The sequence below is a fragment of the Penicillium oxalicum genome, chromosome IV, assembly GCF_001723175.1.
Source record: "Penicillium oxalicum strain HP7-1 chromosome IV, whole genome shotgun sequence".
Lineage (NCBI taxonomy): Eukaryota > Fungi > Ascomycota > Eurotiomycetes > Eurotiales > Aspergillaceae > Penicillium > Penicillium oxalicum.
Window position 1 is genome coordinate 2269346 of NC_064653.1, and position 17787 is coordinate 2287132.

Sequence of the window (17787 nt, forward strand, 5' to 3'; positions counted from 1 at the left end):
CTTTCATCTGCTGTTTTTTTCCCCTTCTTCTTCAATCATGGCACTGGGTGGCGTTAAAGGTGCTCAATGCGTCTGTTCCACTTTCCGTGAGTGTGTCACCAAAAGACACAAAATAACTAGGGGGAAGATAGTTTCTACCACTTATGGGTGATCCCCTTTGTACAATTATGACTCAAAATATACCAGGCTTCACGGAAACAAATTGTTTTTCTCATGATGGCACAGATACTGACGGGATCTTTCATTTTTTTTTTGATTGTAGATGCTCAATGCCCGCGGGATCAACGAAGACCACCAGGGTATCGTGGGCCGTAAGAGCTGTTTACCCAGTACTTAGACAAATGAGATGGATGCTGCACAAAACACGAGGCCCAAACTCCAAGGATGCATGATGCATATAGAGACAAATCCCAAGCGTCAACTAGCGTCACCAGGGGACAGATCACTGCTCCACCCCTACGCCAAAGCTCTTGGCTTCCACGTCCTCACGGAAAGCTAATCTCACGTCTTCAGGTGCCACGCGTAGCCTGATCTTGCTGCTTCGGTCACCACGTGTTGGGATTGTTGAGCCACCAATGACATTCTTGGTACTCGAGCCTTGCTCCAAAGCGAGTACACCGGAATTCATGAGCTCCATGGCCGCGAAGCCTAGGGCACGCACTCTGGACGCTGTACCTCCCCCAAGCAGATAGTCCTTAACGCCTAACCCAGCCACGCCGGCAACAGCGACAGCTGCATCTGCAATCCGGCGGGCTTCATCGAGGACATCACCGAATGTAGACTCGGTGATTCCAGTGCGATGCACGCGTGCCAGCAAAGCCGCCAGGAAGAGCTTGCCAGAAAGAGGCAAACAGCGCAAGGACTGTTGGAGGGGGGTAGATGTGGCTTCCTGGATCGCTTGCTTGATGGTGGAAATAGTCACTCGGCCAGGCTGACTTTTTCCCGAGATAGGTTTGACAGAATCTTGATGAACTCCAAGCTTGCTTTCAAGGGCCTTCTTTTGCCGCGCGGGTGTTTTGCTCGGAGTTGCGGGCATCTCGTCCAAACCTTCATTATTCGTAGCAGCTGCATTGGCAGCTTCGTCCGCTTCTTGCTCAGCGATCTCAACCGCACGACGGCATATATCGAGGGCGCGACGCGCGTCACCACTGACTGCTGCGACTTTGCGGCTGGCGAACTGGACAGCGTCGGGATCAACAATATTACCTGGCACGTTGGCCAATCGCGTGCTGATGATCTCCATAAGATCGTTATGGCGGTATCCGGGGAAGGTAATTCGAGTCAGACCGAGACGGCTTGAGATCTTGTTGCTGAGAGTTCGCTCGGGCAAGTCCATTGTATTTGCAACAGCCAAAACAATGAGCCGTGAGTGACGCAAGGCGGGCCAATTGAAGAAGTTATACATGACGGATTGATTCTTGGTCACCAGCTGATCGAGTTCGTCCATTAGGACTACGCAGGAGACTCTGCGAGGCGATGGATTGGAGAATTCTTGCTCAAGAAGGTCCAGTGCATGAGAGGGCGAGACTCTGTCACCTTTCAAGGCTTCCCAGAGCAGGGAGTAAGACTGATGCGGGTCGGTGACTTTCATACCGTTGATTTCCACGAATATGAAATCATCCATTTCCTCTGCAAGCACAGCGGCATTGAGCTGCGCCACAACTTCCCGCACGGTTGCAGTTTTGCCTGTGCCTGGAGTCCCTGAGATGTAGATACACGCCCCTGTGCCCTCCATGATGGCCGCACTGAGATGGTTATAAACGGTGTTGAACTCGGTTTTGCGACACGGGAGGGATTCCGGGACTGCAGAGACATGTAGTAATGTACGTGCTTGTTTGTAGGGGGAGGCGAAGTGAGACGGTTCGAGAACACGAGTTCCCAATGGAGTGAACTCGAGAGGCTTCTTTACAATTATACTTGAAAGAACATAAAGATCAGTTTATCGTTCACACTGACTTCAATAACAAGAGCTTACCGTTTGTTTGATGGCGTTGTCAACGCCTTCTTTCGCTGTGTTTTTGGAGTTGTGTTTGTCGCAGCCATTCTTTGCCGTTTCCTTGGGGTACTTGGAGCGACCGACTCTTGCTTTGGCTCGGCATACTAGGAATTATTAGTTAAATGTACAGAAAGAAATTTGAGCTCTCTGCACCATGTGTAGCATGCAAAGAGAAGAGCGAGCTTACCTCGTCATCTGCTGCCTTTCTCTTCCGCGCCGCCTTGAGACCCTCCTTCACCATGCCAATCAATTGGTAGATATTTCGGTCCCCATAAACTTGCTCCCAATTAAATTCTTCGGTGTATCGGCCTTGCACTTGATTGACACCTCGGCGACAGACAATGCACTTGTTGTATTCCGCACGCTGGGCATTGTTCTTGGGGGGAACACCGCCGGGGTATTTGGCGTAAAATGCGTCTTTAGACATAACGGTTGCTTTACCATTAATTGAGGTGACAGGGTTGACGTTGAAATCGGCTGTGAGATACTGCTCATTCGGGAGCGCATCGGTTCTGCGCTTGTTCCTGGTGGACATGAACTCGTCCGGTGACGCGAACCACATGATGTTGACCGACTTTATCATCTCTCCAGGCGCATCCTCATCTTCCACTTCCAGAAATTCCGTGATAATGCCCACCCAATCTTTACCAGGCTCAGGCGACTTGAGCAGCACGGCCTCGCCAAGCCTGCACTCAAAGGAGCCCATTCGTGCGCCGACAATTGATGGCCCTGCCTTGCCTGGTTGCGAAGCTCGTCGTCGGCGCGATTTATCAGCGCCCGTTTTCTTGCTTGATTCCGTTTCATCCTTGGCTTCTGCAGCTTCGCCATCGTAGATCCATTCCCATGGATGGTCCTCGTCGCCTAGCTCATCGTCCGAATCTTCGTGTAGCAACGCTCCCTTGGTCATCCATTGCTGGGCGCGCTTTCGTACCTGACGGCGGTTTTCAGCCGTCGCGTCACTCAATTGTTCAGTTTCGCTTTCCATATCTCCCTGGCGGCTTCAATCGATTGACTGTGAGAACGTAAATAACGAGAATGTGCCGATAGCAAAGAGATCAAGAAATCGCGGAATCGCGATGCAAACACGCGTTCTCCACTTGTCCACTTTACTCCTTTCTGAGCCTAGCGTAACTCATTGCAGTTAACCAATCAACAGCCACCAAGCGGGGCCCCTGTCAATCTCTAAATGTTGGGATGAAATCGGGATTGTTTATGATCCCCAGAAAATTCTCCATGTCGAGTATGAAGTTTCTTCGGGACGCTTTGAGACAATGATGAATGGGCAATTGAAAGAGTTGGCCGTGCATGGATTTTATGCCACGATCGTGGAAATTGATTCCGAAGACTCGTAGAACAAAAATACGGTTTAATTCCCAGTGACTCTCTGACCTGCACCTCGAGAACAGGGCTTCCAGCGAGGGCTAAGTTTGAGCAAAATACAGCCATTCCTGAAACAAGCGCTGACATCCAATTAAAAACTATGGAATACTCCGTGCGAAATGATCCATTTCGGAATTGATTATATATAAACTAGTTGCAGGACTCTGCCCAAGAGGAAAATCCCATTTTCGAAAAAGGCGCCTTAGATTTCATTTCCGAAGTTCAAGTGAGGCCATAAACGAATTGAATATACACTTACGGGCTCAATAGTATGAAGCGGTAGCTTGAATCTGTGTAGAAGGATAAAATTTTTCAGAAATGTACCAGTGTTGCCCAAGTATGATTCATTGCACGGGTTGTGCCCGATTCTGATACCTTGATAAACACTTGACGAGGAAATCTCCGGCTACCACGTATATATGCTTTACTAAAAAATTCGTCTTCTGAGATTCCTTAATAGTTTACGTATCTGGGGGTCCTGATTTACAAAAATTCTAAAGCATCTTCACCGCCGCAGGCGTTCAACGAGGCCAGCTTTACTCACGTCTGCCTTGTCTCTCACGCAAGCTCGCCCCTCTACCACAATACCAGCCTTCAAAGCCTACTTCTTCTTTTGACAGTTACTAAGTCCAGGTATGGAAGGACAAATAAACACTGAAAGTCCATAAGGGGCTAAATAACATGTGCCTGCTGACATCAAACTACCGCAGAGGTTGTCGATTTGATGATGATGGCACCCAAAGTAAGTCACAAATATTGTCTGTAGATTCAAGCTCTTATCCTCCCGCACTCAAACTTCTCACATTTACGAAGAAAAAAGACAGCTGGAATCGCATGAGAGACGGTCATAAACCCCCAAAATATGTCGACAGGACAAAAGACACCAACGTGTCCAACGATGGGTCACCCTCCAAAGCCCCATCGCAGAAGAAAGATCCCATACCAGAAATAGACTTGATTGACCTTAACAGTCCTCCGTCGTCCCCAAGGATCAATCCCACAGAAGGCTCCATGCCCAAGACTGTTGACGAGTGCACGCCAGATTCAGTGATGAAATCATCAGTTACCACATCTCCGGGAACAGTTGGAGCAATTTATTCTCCGAGCACTCTGAGTGTTCTATCTTGTGAAACCCAGGGTGATCCTGGCGTTTCTATGAAATATGGACATCTCACAGACTCTACCTCGCCGCAAAACGCATCACACGAGGCAAGGTACAAAGCGGGATTAGAGCCTGACCGTAAGCATCTCGCTGGCTTTATTGTGAAGCTCGATACTAACAAATATCCCCAGATATCGTGAGTCTGGGTGAATATGTTGGGTGAGGGTACCCTCTTGCCTCCCTCGGAACTGAGTTACTGAAGATACAATTATTCAAAGAGCCGACGAAGCTTCTGTCAGTTCTTTATTCGGCACCGCCTCATCTATCGTTGGGCGAGATAGCGTCTTCGAGGAGGTTTCTCGGTTGAGTGGCGCATTTGTGAAGCCGCCAGCTGACAGCGATAAGGTGCGCTCACATGCACTGGTTCGAGGCTCGAAATGACCATTTTCTGGCATCGAACCAGCAAATTTTGATATGGGGTAGTATGGATGAGGTCGATGCTGCTAAAGCCAAGCTTCAGGATTTGGTGATCAAATATCGTGATTTTCACTTAGCAGAAGTCGACAGATCATCTCATGCAGGGACGAGCAGCCATCAAACTTTGTCGCGTTCCCGTCTAGAAAGACGTCAACTGCCAAGATTCAAAAAAAATGAGCCTTGGAGCAAGTTGTCGGTCTATCACAGCATTGAAAAAGCTCACCAGAAGCGAGAGGCGATGGCATTGGAGGAGCTTCGAAAGGCTCCAGAGAGACTGGAACAAATGGTTTGTACCCTGACCCAAGGGGCCCCTTTCTTAATCAAAGCCTTGGTTACTAACAGATCAAAAACAGAACAAGCTCCTCTTTCTCTGGCCCGATGATGATTCGACTCCTCAAGAGTGCTTGGGTCGAGACCTAGAGAAGCTCGACAATCTGCGCTCGGATCTCCAGGTGAACGCTTTCCTAGACCCGAAAAATGAAAGTAACATCATTGTCACAAGCATGCATGATCTTGATTACGCTTGTGTGGCTGAGTTTCTCCGAAATTTAGGGAAAGAAGCAATGAGAGGGACGGGCATGTACGTCAAGAAGCTGATGCTTGCACCCGTCGCTGCAAGAGACGTGGCGATTGGAATTGGCATCGCAAAGAGCAACACTTTTTCGAAGCCCTTTCTGCAGGTCTCAAAAACTGAGGATGTAACGTTTGTCGAACAAAGCTTGTCTCAAAGTGTCGGTACTGCCTATTCTCGACACTTTGTAGCAATCGAAGAGAGCCTACGAACTTCACTTCGTGGTCTCGGTAATTTTAATAACCTCCTCAGACTACGATTCTGCTTTGGTTCCTTCGTTTTGGAGAAATATCGCTGTCCAGAGAACATTATCGGCTTATTCAAGCCCTCTCAATTTGAGACAATGATTGGACACAGCGAGGTCAGAGGCCGTCTTGCTGCTGGGTAGGTACGTTAGGAGTTTACGGTGCTGGTCTATCTTGGCTAACTTGGTGAACAGCTTCAAGATCGACGCCAATGAGATGCTTCAAAGATTCCGTTGTGCCGATGATCTGCTAGAGCCCATTAGTCAGGAGCGACGTCTCCATGAGCTTGAACTCATGGAGCCGACTCATTCGGCTATCGTCGAGGTGGTCAAAGGTCCCTATTCACAGCTTCGGCTGGAGTTATACCTCAACAGAATTGGATCCACTGGCGAAATCGAGACCAAGGGTCATCGTTGGTTCAGAACATGTCCAGGAGAAGAGCAGAGCCTCACGACCCCTTTGCAGCTCGTGATGATTGATTTTTATCGGTGATTAATGCTCAACGCCCCCCCCCCCCCCCCCCCCCCCAAGCTAATGAAACGAAATTTACTGACCAGTGTGCCCAGAGCCGATTGGCAATATACCCTCAAATCTTTCAACGTGGTAAGAGACAGAGAACTGACCAAAGCGCAACAAGAGCTTGCATCAGGCATTCGATTTGTCGGCACCATGGACAATCAGCACTTTGGCTCTGATGCTACCATGAGTATCTTTGTTCCCAAAGGGACACCCGACATCCGTATTGTCAAAAAGTCAGCTGTGCAGTTCAAAGTCAAGAAGACGCGCTTACTACTCGAACTTTCTCGTTTTGATATCTACAACAAAACCTCTTTTCTGAGATCACAGTTCGGCTCCACACTTTATGATCCGAGCTGGGATACTCTCATGGATGGCACAAAGGCTGGGAAAGGCGGTTCGAGAATTCCACAAGAGCTCAGTCTGGACAAACTCTTCCCAATTCCGAGTGATGGTACTCCAAAGGAAGGCAAAGCCAACGGTCTATGGTCCTTTCTGGTTACTGTTCAGAAAATTGCAGAGTTGACCGGTGGGCCAGAGGTCGACTTGGATAAGAAGACAAGGGATGAGAGAATGGCTAAGCTCATCGGCCACGAGCTTGGAACGTTGTTGTAGTATGGGATTAATGGAAATTGCAGTGGGTTACCCTACATAGCGTCGTCTCTTCTCCGAGGCTCACAAAAAACCTGAATGTATCAAAGTGACGTTCAATCAACCGTGTGCTTCAAGAGACCGTCACCCAGTCGCGCTTAGATTGAAAGAAGAACCAAAGCATGAAAAATTTGCCCTTTAGAGAGGGATACTGGTGACCCATCAATTTTCATAGAGCCGTCGCAGTGATTGTAAGGTCTCATGCGGATAGGCATACCATCGAGGGTCGGATTTGTCAAACAGAGCCTTTGAAACAGATTCATTGATATTTCTGGATGCACAGCGCTGACAATCGTGGAGCACGGTTGTATATCCGCTCATCCAGCAGCCGCTCCAGCGGTCTGCGCTGGCACAGCCTCGCCGCTGAGCATTTTTTGACGGAGAACTAGGGATATAGGTTAGATCTTCGCTCTCCAGCAAGAGATATGCACCTCTGGGAGGCTCACCTTCTTCGACAATCCGCAGCTGTTGGCTCTTGCCCTGCACAATCTTCTCCAATTCCTGAAGGTTCGCATCCAATCCCGTAACCTTATCGTTATAGAAAGCAACTGCTTTCTCTGCAGTCTATAGCAAGAATTTGCGTGAGTCGTGATCGGCCTAGTCTCCGTCTGGTGTTGAATTTAGTCTGTGCCCTACCTTCTCAATATAAAACCCGGTTCCCACATCCACCAGCACCTTCTCTCGGTCGGTTAACCGACCCTTCACATACAACGAGCTCGTCAAAGGGACCAGGATCTCATCCCGCCCATCAGTGCCCTTCTTTGCGGATCCGGTCACACCGTCGTTGATTGAGTTCACACAGTCGCGGAACTTTGCCTGTGCTGCGCGCAGCTTCGTATGTGAAGACGTCAAGTGCTCGAGCTCTGAGGTCAAACGCGTCTGTACCGATCGAAGTTGAGGAACCGAAAGGGAGGCAAGATTTACTGTTGTTCATTGATCCGACAATTTATCGTTAGCCAGCTGAGTCAGTTGTGAACAGGAGGATTTGGCGTTGCTGATGATGATTGTACCTTGGCCTGCGGGGGCACCGCCATCTGAGGATGCCATTGAAGCGTTAGGATGTTGTTTTCACTGGATTTTTGACGCGGAGGTGGGCACGAATTTGAGCTTCACGAGACAATAATGCGCTCACCAGCGGGGAAGCCCTTTTGCAGCTGAGATCTTGCGGGCGGAAGTGGTGGGGCCGGGCAGCTTGAGGAAATTGGAGCAGAGCGGAACCGGTTGTGGAAATAATAAGTACACTCGTATTGTGGCATAGTGAGTGGCTTTACAGCATCCTTTTTGGATCAGAGTATTGTACCCACGCACCTAGACTCAGAGCCAGTCTGCGTATCCACGACAGCGTTGCGCTTTGATCTTCAACATAATAAGAATATCGATCGGATTGTGAATTCATTTTTGTGGTGCTCTCCATGGATGATGTTTCAGCACTTCATGAATGAGATAAGTTTTTCCAAATAAAATTTTTGATTCCAAGACAATTGAATTGACACCTCCTGTATGCAAGGGTTCCGCTATCGAATACTATTGAGACACAATATCATACAAATTCCTCATTTTCCACCCCAGTACTGTCCTACAGCTGAGAGAGCAGCTCCCGTACGAAAGAAGGAAGTTCCTCGAGGGGTACCTCCTCTTTGACACCCAGGCGGCGGCACTGCACTTCGAGTGTCTGACGCTTCTTCCAGCCATTGCCAATCACCACGATGACAGGGTAGCCGATCAAATCGGCATCGCCCAGCTTCCAGCCCATGCCTTTGTCTCGATCGTCAAGAAGAGTGTCAATGTGGCTTGTGTTACCCACTGCCAGGCGGTCGTAGACTTCTTCGGCTACCGAGTCCAGTCCCTTGCCGGGTACAACCACAACCTCGAAGGGGGCAACAGCGCGTGGCCAATTGAGCCCTTTGTCATCGGCCAACCGGTTCACAATGGCTGAGACCATGCGTGAGACTCCGATGCCATGGCAGCCCATCTGCATGGGAACAATCAGTTCTTTGGTGGACGTTGCACCCTTGTCCACCGATCCATCAAGGACAGCGGAATTGACTGAGACGGAGGCATTGAGAACTTCGCTGTACCGGGTGCCCAGATGGAAAGTGTGACCTAGCTCGACAGCAGGATTGCTGGTCAGTACGCCATCTGCACATTGCGCACACTTATCGCCATCATGTACTCGAATGAGACTGAGTTTTTTCGTGGTTCCGGGGAAGGTGTCGAGCATGTTATACTCGATATCCGCAGCAGTACAGCCAGACTCTTGCAGAATATCACTGAGTGGTGGGCGTTGGAATACCCGCACCTGCGAGTCGTACAGATCCAAGATGTGTGGCTTTGAGGAAGAAGATCGGAGTTTGACGCGAGAGAGCCACTTCTGCAGTGGATTTTCAACGCTGAGATCAAGTTGGATGTTAGCTGCCGTCGCGATAGCCTTCACGGCATGGGAGTTGACGTGGCGCTCCACTGGCTCGGAGGACGCCTCGTCCATCGAGTATTTGGGATACCAGCCTCGAAGCAGAGTATTTCCATCTTGGGAGATGGCCATCCACATGCCCGTCGAGACCCTGGAGCGGCTTTCAACCGGCACTGTATCTTCTGTTTGAAAGCCAGGCGCCATATGCTCTTGAACATCTTCTGAAGAGCTGTGGCTCTTGCCGTCTGCGAGTTCCTCGTTATAGACATGATCGCATTCTGAGCAACTGATAATTCGGTCCTCGCCCTTGGCACTAACAAAATGGAATTCATGACTCAAAGTCCCACCCATGTTACCAGAGTCGGCCGCAGCGACGAGGTACGGGATTTTCAACTCGTCGAAAAGCTTCGTGTAGGCGTGTTTGACTGCATGGTAGGTCTTCAGGGCCTCTTCGACATTGTAGTCGAATGTATACATATCTTTCATGACAAATTCTCGACCCCGAAGGAGACCCTGCCTCGGCCTTGCTTCGTCACGGTACTTCCGCGCTTCAGAGAAGTCAGCATGCAGCATCTTACATGGGGGTAGACAGGCTGACTTATTTGATATACCCTCAAGGGGAGGCTCTTATAGGATGTAGTCAAATTTCCCACGAGACTTGTGATCTCTTCCTCATGAGTCGGAGCCAGAAGAAAGCGGGCGCCCTTTCGATCTTCGAACCGAAAGACCTAATTCTCAATAAGCTGGCTGGTCTGTAGAAACAGATGCACGGCTGCACTTACCTCCGAAGAGTCTCCGGTCAGCCGTCCGGACTGCTCCCATAGCTCTTGGGAAGAAATTGAGGAGAGCGCAACCTTTGAAGCGCCTATCAACATTCAGTAATTTTGTCAACCCTTGTAGTGGGGTCCTTTCCCTTACCCAGCGTGCGCATATGCTTGTCAATAAGCTTTTCTAGCTTGTCCTGCACCCGAAGACCCAGTGGCAAGAGATGGAAGACACCCGAGTATGCCTATACAATTAAATCAGACGTCGTGTAAGACATATTGGGAGCCTTGGGGTGTTCTACCTGACGCAGGAAACCTCCCCTGACGAGAAGATCGTTGGCATCTTCTATTGACTTGTAAGACTGTAAACACGACCAGGTGTTTCCGTGACAGTTTGCGAACCTTTTACAGCATCTTCGCCCTTTTTTGAGATACCACCAGTGGGTATCCAAAAATTGGAGACACGGTTACGTCCATCATACTAAGAAGGTCAGTCGTTGCTTTCCCATGATCACAGATATCCGTTGAATTGGGGCGCAAACATGAAGTTGGCTGCACTGCGTACGGAGGAAAGTCGCAGGCAATTTACCCTTAAGCTGGCCAGGTCGGGCCCGCGTCCTGGACAGCATGAGGCCACTCGTTCTCACAAGGTCGCAAAAGGGCTATATGACAATATCCGACAATTGGTTGCCCAAACTTGACTACCAAAGAGCGCATCGCGCCGCCGGTCTTTGGGGAGGGTTCCTTATCGGATGGTCCGAGCGTCCCGATAAGCATTCCGCAAAGAATTTCTCCGCCCAATTTTCTTTTCCAGCGCTAAAAAAAAGTGACACCAGGCCTCAAAAACTCAATCATGGCCAAAGGCAAAGGGAAGCGCTCCACTGGCGTTGATGAGAATTCCATGAAGGCGGGCGCTGCAAAATCGACCAATGACTCGACCGCCGAACCGCTGATGCCCAACATTGACGAAGGCGCGTTCGCTGGACTACGACAGAAGATCGAACAAAGGTTGAAGGATCAGAGCTCTGGCAAGGGAAAATCAAAGAGCAACGTTAAGCAGAATGCTGCGCCCTCAAACAACTCTGCGCTGAAGAATCAGAAATCCCAAAGCAAGACAGGGAAGAAAGATGAAGGTTCAGGACAAGGAAAGAAGCGGGATCGCAACGGAGAGGTGATCGCTAGAGGTGCGAACAACGGAGAGAAACGCAAGGTTGACCAACCTGCAGCCGGCTCAAAAAAGAGCGATGGCCAGGATGCGCTCCGTCAGGAGATCATGGCTCTGGGAGGTACCGAAGAGGACCTTGAGCTACTTGCCGACATTGATTCCGAATCAGAAGTTGAAGGCGCGCCTTCCAAGTCCAAATCGAAGGGTGGTGACGAGGACCTTCGCAAAGAGCTTTCCAAAATGCTGGAAGCGGCCGGTCACGTTGTTCCCGATGACATTGCCGAAGACGAGGTTGAGGCTGAAGCAGAACTCGATGATGAAAATGAAGATGAGGAAGGCCAGAGTCTCGAAGATGAAGGCTCTGAAGCTGACAGCGAGGAGACAAGTGAGGTCGATGATGATGACGCCTCCGAGGTGTCAGATGTTCCGGATGTGCCGGCGGTTGCAAAGGCCAGGGAGCCTGAAATCGTTGTCCCTAAGGAATATGCGAAGCTTGTATGACATGGCCCGTCGTTTTGAATGTGATCCGCTTGCTAACCTTGCGTTTGCTAGGCCTTTCTTCCTCGATCTGACTGGTACGCTGCTCCCCTGCCAGCTCTCGCTACTGCAAAGCAGGTGAGCGCCTTGCCTCGTCACCTCATTGATCGCATTCACGAACTCGCCAATTCCCTCCTCCAAGCCGAGAACGACGAGTACGCGAAGGCTCAGCAAGCATCGGCATCCTCATCGCACAAGTTCTACACAACTATCATGAGCTCCGGTACATTGAGTGATAAGATCTCTGCTCTCACTCTGGCAGTCCAAGAGTCACCGCTTCACAACACCAAATCCTTGGAGACCCTCATTGGGCTGGGAGGCAAGCGAAGCCGTGCTCAAGCAGTTGAGGTCCTTCGATCGTTGAAGGATATGTTTGCTCAAGGAACAATCTTGCCCGCTGACCGCCGCTTGAAATCCTTCGCCAATCAGCCCGGTCTCGTTGCCGCGTTCCAAGGCGCTGGCGGAAGATGGACAGAACGAGATCCGCTCCCTGGTGGTCTGCAAAAAAGCCATCTTATTGTCTGGGCTTTTGAAGATTTCCTGAAAGAGCAGTACTTCCAGATTCTTAAAATCCTGGAGGTATGGTGCAATGATGAGATCGAATTTTCCCGATCGCGCGCTGTCAGTTATGTCTACGAGCTGCTCAAGGAGAGACCTGAACAGGAGGCAAATTTACTGCGTCTACTCGTGAACAAACTCGGTGACCCGGGCAAGAAGATCGCTTCTCGGGCCTCCTACCTTCTTTTGCAGCTTGAACAGACACACCCCCTGATGAAACCTTTGATCATCAAGGCTGTCGAAGAACTGCTTTTCCGACCGGGTCAGAGTCAAAACGCCAAGTACTATGCCATCATCACACTCAATCAGACAGTCCTTAGTTTGAAGGAGCAGCAGGTCGCCATGCAGCTTTTGGATATCTACTTCGGCATGTTCGTTATTCTTTTGAAGCCCAAGGAATCTGGCAAACCGACTCCCGAGACAAAGCCTCACGGTAAGAAGGGGCCGAAGGGTAAGGGACCAAAGGGAGCAAAGGGACCTGCCAAGGGCGAAGCCCAAGATGATGAGATGCGCGAGAAGTTGATCTCGGGTGTCTTGACTGGTGTCAACCGCGCGTATCCTTTCACCGACGCCGACTCTGACCGGTAAGCGACTTCTAACCCCCCCCCTCTCTTCCGTCGCCCAGCTGTACAAATTTACTGATCAAACCTCCAGGCTTTCGAAGCACATTGACACGCTCTTCCGTATTACACACTCCTCGAATTTCAATACCAGTATCCAGGCTCTGCTTCTCATTCAACAAATTACTGGCACAACCCAGGTCGCAAGCGACCGCTTCTACAGGACCTTGTACGAGTCTCTTTTGGATCCCCGTGTTGCTACTTCATCGAAGCAGTCGCTCTACCTCAATCTTCTCTACAAGGCTCTCAAGAACGATCTCAATGTGCGTCGGGTCAAAGCATTCGTCAAGCGTTTGGTCCAGGTGCTAGGAATGCACCAGCCGTCCTTCATTTGCGGTGTGTTCTACTTGATTCGCGAACTGGAGAAGACCTTTACGGGTCTCCAGTCATTATTCGACCAGCCGGAGGACAATGAGAGCGATGGTGAAGAGGCTTTCCATGACGTGCCTGATGAAGACGATGAGCCTGCACCTGCACCCATCATCAGCAAGCCGAAGCAGAATAATGGATACGATCCCCGCAAGCGTGATCCTGAACACAGCAACGCAGATAAGACTTGTCTTTGGGAATTGGTATGTTGTCAATTGACCCCTCTTCCACTTATGAGGCCAAAGTGCGCGCGCTAACTCCTTGCAGCTGCCCTATCTCTCTCACTTCCATCCATCGGTCTCCGTCAATGCATCCCACCTCCTTGATCACGAGGCGATGAGCGGCAAGCCTGACATGACCATCCACACACTCACCCACTTCCTCGACCGCTTCGTCTACCGCACTCCTAAGGCCAGCGCCTCCTCCCGTGGTGCCTCAATCATGCAGCCCCTCGCCGGCGGGGAAGCGAAGGATCGGTTGGTTGAGGCGGGTAAGTCTGCGCTTCAAGGACAGCCCCTCAACTCAGAGAACTTCTGGAAGAAGAAGGCCGATGAAGTCGCGGCTGAAGATGTCTTCTTCCACGAGTACTTCAATCGTGTCAACAAGGATAAGACCAAGACCAAGAAGTCCAAGGCTTCCGAGGCCGCTGGGGAGCGTGATGAAGATGACGAAGATGCCAGTGACAACGAATCGGAGATTTGGAAGGCTTTGGTGGACTCTCGGCCCGAATTGGAGGCTGATGAGGACGAGGATGATGACCTGGACATGGATGACCTGGATTCCGAATTCGGTGATGAGGAGGAGAGTGAGGGCGAAGAAGCCGCCGGCAGTGATGATGAGGTCATCTTCAACGACGAGTCAGATGTCCCATCTGATGAAGACATGGCTGAGGCCAGCGACTTCGGCATGGAAGAAGAGGCCGTTCCAGCGACAACATCGAAGAAGGCCGCCAAGAAGGTCGCCAAGAAGACGAAGAAGGATGAGGACGAGGACGAGGACGACTTTGACATGGACGTCTCGGACGATGAGGCCTTCTACAACAGTGACGACGATTTGCCTTCTGATGTGGAATTGGGTGGTGTGGCCCTTGAGCCGCAGGCGGAGGCCGCGGACAACAAGAAGAAGCGCCGCAAGCTCAAGCACCTGCCCACCTTTGCCTCGATGGAGGACTATGCGGCACTTTTGGCCGACGAGGACGATGGGATGTGAGAAGGCCATTGCCTCTCTTACTTTTCCTGTTTGAAATGTATACCTGGTCATATTTGATTTTCACTATCGCATGGATTTTATTCCCAAAAGCATTTTGACGGACAGGCTGCCTGCCCTCCATTTATGGCTGATCATAGACGTATTATTTTTTCCTTCTTTCGCGCGCAAAGTAGTACATTGTCCGGTTTGACATCGCTAGAGCCAGCTGCCCTTGGTCCTACAGCTGCAACATTGAACGAAGCATAAAGCTCGTTGACGTGACAGTATTTAGACTACTAGTCTCTCGCCCAAACCTCGGGACCGAGGTGCTGCTTTGAGGTCCTCTCATACATCGAATATTACATCACTTCATTCGGAAGGACGTCATTATTTAGAGTGCAAACGGATGGGCCCAAAACCGTACCTGGCGGAGGGCTGCATGAGTAAACTGGCACCAACTCAATTCTCGGGCGGATCATCAAGCTGTGGCTGTCAAGTGGGCTTGGTCCAGCTTTAGTTTTAGGTCCAGACACGACTCCGACGCCACAATTACATTAGCAATTGTGATTTTCTTGATGGATCACCGAAGTTATTATGTCCCGAGAAAGGTGTTCTATTGGATCGCCGGGCATAGCACGCTACTTGACTGTAACAAGTTACTTCAGCCAGGCTGACGAGAAAATGGAAAGTACAGTTGGCAACGAATACGCCTACTCAGAGGAGTGGAGCTTTCTCGATATTACACTTTGTAGAAGAAAACAAGCGCTCATGGAACGACCTGTATCTGTTCGCAGAGACACACGACAGTCGTTGACACCATCGTCAAACAAATGTACCTTGGCCTCCAGTCTTCTGGACCCGTTCAACCGTCATGTTGATTATCACGTGACATGATCATCCGACTCTCGGCTTTGCTTCTCTTCCCTGTTCAGCCTGAGGCCTTCGCTCTCTCCTCTGTTCGATTTCTTTTTCTTACTTTTTCTTCTTCTTGACGTTTGTCCGTGGCACTCGGATGATCTAGTCTCCGCGGATAATGCAGAGATTGAATTTTTCATTGCTTCATATCCACTCCTACGTGCGCTACCACCGGGTGGCTTGTTGTCAGCATGCGAAATTGCCTTGGTCCAGCTCTCCACCAATCCGGAAATCGTAGCGGCAACGTTGTGAATCCCCCCCACTTTTGACCTGAGATCCATCCGTGTCTAGTGGCTGACGACCCACGCCCAACTCCATCGCGAGCAGCGCCAAGGGCGGCGCCAGACCGACGCCCACCCGCGCACAGCACCGCATCCGGAATTCGCCCCATCTTACCTCGCATCGAGTCAGTCGTCGTCGGCCCTCCCATGGACTACTCGCATAATCGACACTTGAGAGGCTGATGCTCAGGCCGCGTGGATATCCCGACCGGGGGTGGAGGGAAGGGGGGAGTGGATTCTCTGGTCAGGCTAGTCCCCATCCCGGAGACGGCTTGCTTCTTTGAGCGGTCGCCGGCAACATTTGGGAGACCTACCGTAATACTCGCTGTGATCAAGTTTCGATCGCGCGTTACCTAACCCGACAGGGTCAACGTTTGTTGGGAAGTCGAGGAGGAGTAGCGGACTCTTGCGTTGATTGTCGGAACGTGAGGTCCTCTCAATTATTGCATGTTCACCAGTATCCCCTTTTGGCAGGTCGTGGCTGAAGGATGGGACTCTTGTGTTGGAGACTGCGCAGAGTGGCGATCCCAAGCCCTACTGATGGATATGGACTCCTGCCCTGATCGGCACGCTCGGTTGCCAGTAGGAGATTTTGCCTTTTCCCACATGCTCCCCGTCATCACTATGCAGGCGCGGCTCACGGAATCTCACCCTCCTAAGCCAAGTTCATTGAGTCTTTGATGAAATGCCGTACCATCGAAGCTATGTACAGTTTAACATTAGAGCGTGCTGTGTGTTTTGTCTCGAGAGATACAGAGAACGACACAAATTGCCTGGTCTTGAATATCCGACCAGACTACATAAATAATGCCGCTATGTCCCTGGAACTCATTTGGGTTAGACTTCCACTTGGTACATACCATACGCATCGTTGACTTTGGTGGCTGTGAGCTTCGCCGAAGACTGGTGAGTTCTTGGACGTGGCTCACTAGGCTTGATCGTCAACCAGATGGAGCTCGGTATGCTTCACGATCTGGATCTCAGTAGTTCCGAACATCACTGGGCTATGAGAAGTGGATAAATCCAAGTGGATGAATTGAGCTGTGGACCTTATCCCAGGCGCATCGCGTCCATATCAATCATGGGCCCGTAGTCTATCGCACAGACTTCGTACTTTACTGCAAAATCGAATCATGTTGAATGTACACATTGGTCTCGGTCAAAAAACGAAAACCGGTAATTGAGACCTCGTCCATGCTGACTTCTCCAGTGAGGTCCAAGTGCCAAATCCGATTGCGGCTGGCATCCATCACGTCATGCTGCGGCCTTCATGAACAGGACTGGAACTTTTTCCTTTTCCCCTGCTGGAAAGCCACCGGACTCAATAAGTGGAGCAGACACAAGGCAGAGGAATAAGTCAAAATTAAAATCCTCATAAATCGATCCCAGTTCACCGAAAGGCTCATTGGTTTGAGTAGAAGAAGAATAATACATATGGAAAAGAATGCCTGTTCAGTCTCCACCATGGCGTGGACCCCCTCCACTCTCCATGGTGCGTCCCCAGCGTATACCACGTTACCGCGATCAGAGCCTATGATGGGCTGCGCAGCACTCACAGATGGTAATCGCAGGTTCTCAGACACAAGAAACCCGGACCCTCGTTCGACGGACCGGAGAAGGCTGCAGTAGAAGCTTTCTCTTCTATCGCTTCTTTGCCCTTTTCATTTGTCTTTTCGATTAATGGCTTGGAGAGTCTCTACCCCAATTTTCTTGCATCACTACAACCAATGATTCTAATTCGGAGTCTTTCCTTCAGCGAGATACTCTGACAGATTTGGCGAAATGTTTTATGGGGCCCTTCTGCTATTTCTCTGATCTTCGTCAAGAACCGTTCTCTCTTTTCTTCCCCCCCCCCCCCCCCTCTCTCCTCTCTCATCACTGAACTGTGATCGCGACTCCTCGGGCACTCGCCGCCGCTGACCCATCTGCCCCCGTCTTGCTGCGCTGCATCTCACTGCTCTGCCAAAAACAATTCTGTCCCGGTATCAAACATCGCTCGCAAGACCGACGGCCAGACTCGAGATCGGTGATCTTTCGTGTCG

At 50.5% G+C, this 17787-nt stretch overlaps 5 protein-coding genes across 5 annotated transcripts; 2 read left to right on the forward strand and 3 right to left on the reverse strand.

The window, feature by feature from the left end:
- Positions 1-442: 442 nt before the first annotated feature.
- On the reverse strand, positions 443-2981 carry POX_d05573 (Origin recognition complex subunit 1; the record flags this gene model as incomplete). Its single annotated transcript, XM_050114415.1, has 3 exons — positions 443-1916; positions 1976-2100; positions 2184-2981. The coding sequence occupies 3 exons, from the start codon at positions 2979-2981 to the stop codon at positions 443-445; spliced, it is 2397 nt and encodes a 798-aa protein (XP_049969366.1).
- Positions 2982-4387: 1406 nt separating this feature from the next.
- Positions 4388-6902, forward strand: POX_d05574 (uncharacterized protein; the record flags this gene model as incomplete). The annotated part of the gene is made up of 7 exons (XM_050114416.1): positions 4388-4616; positions 4670-4697; positions 4757-4883; positions 4942-5241; positions 5309-5910; positions 5966-6259; positions 6338-6902. 7 exons carry the CDS (start codon positions 4388-4390, stop codon positions 6900-6902), a joined length of 2145 nt encoding a protein of 714 aa, XP_049969367.1.
- A 353-nt stretch (positions 6903-7255) lies between these two features.
- Positions 7256-7985, reverse strand: POX_d05575 (uncharacterized protein; the record flags this gene model as incomplete). The annotated part of the gene is made up of 4 exons (XM_050114417.1): positions 7256-7323; positions 7385-7502; positions 7575-7861; positions 7949-7985. The coding sequence occupies 4 exons, from the start codon at positions 7983-7985 to the stop codon at positions 7256-7258; spliced, it is 510 nt and encodes a 169-aa protein (XP_049969368.1).
- Positions 7986-8514: 529 nt separating this feature from the next.
- On the reverse strand, positions 8515-10455 carry POX_d05576 (uncharacterized protein; the record flags this gene model as incomplete). Its single annotated transcript, XM_050114418.1, has 5 exons — positions 8515-9896; positions 9947-10076; positions 10131-10213; positions 10267-10357; positions 10420-10455. The coding sequence occupies 5 exons, from the start codon at positions 10453-10455 to the stop codon at positions 8515-8517; spliced, it is 1722 nt and encodes a 573-aa protein (XP_049969369.1).
- Positions 10456-10965: 510 nt separating this feature from the next.
- POX_d05577 (Ribosome biogenesis protein NOC1) lies at positions 10966-14570 on the forward strand (the record flags this gene model as incomplete). Its single annotated transcript, XM_050114419.1, has 4 exons — positions 10966-11772; positions 11830-12956; positions 13027-13564; positions 13629-14570. The coding sequence occupies 4 exons, from the start codon at positions 10966-10968 to the stop codon at positions 14568-14570; spliced, it is 3414 nt and encodes a 1137-aa protein (XP_049969370.1).
- Between the last annotated feature and the right edge of the window lie 3217 nt (positions 14571-17787).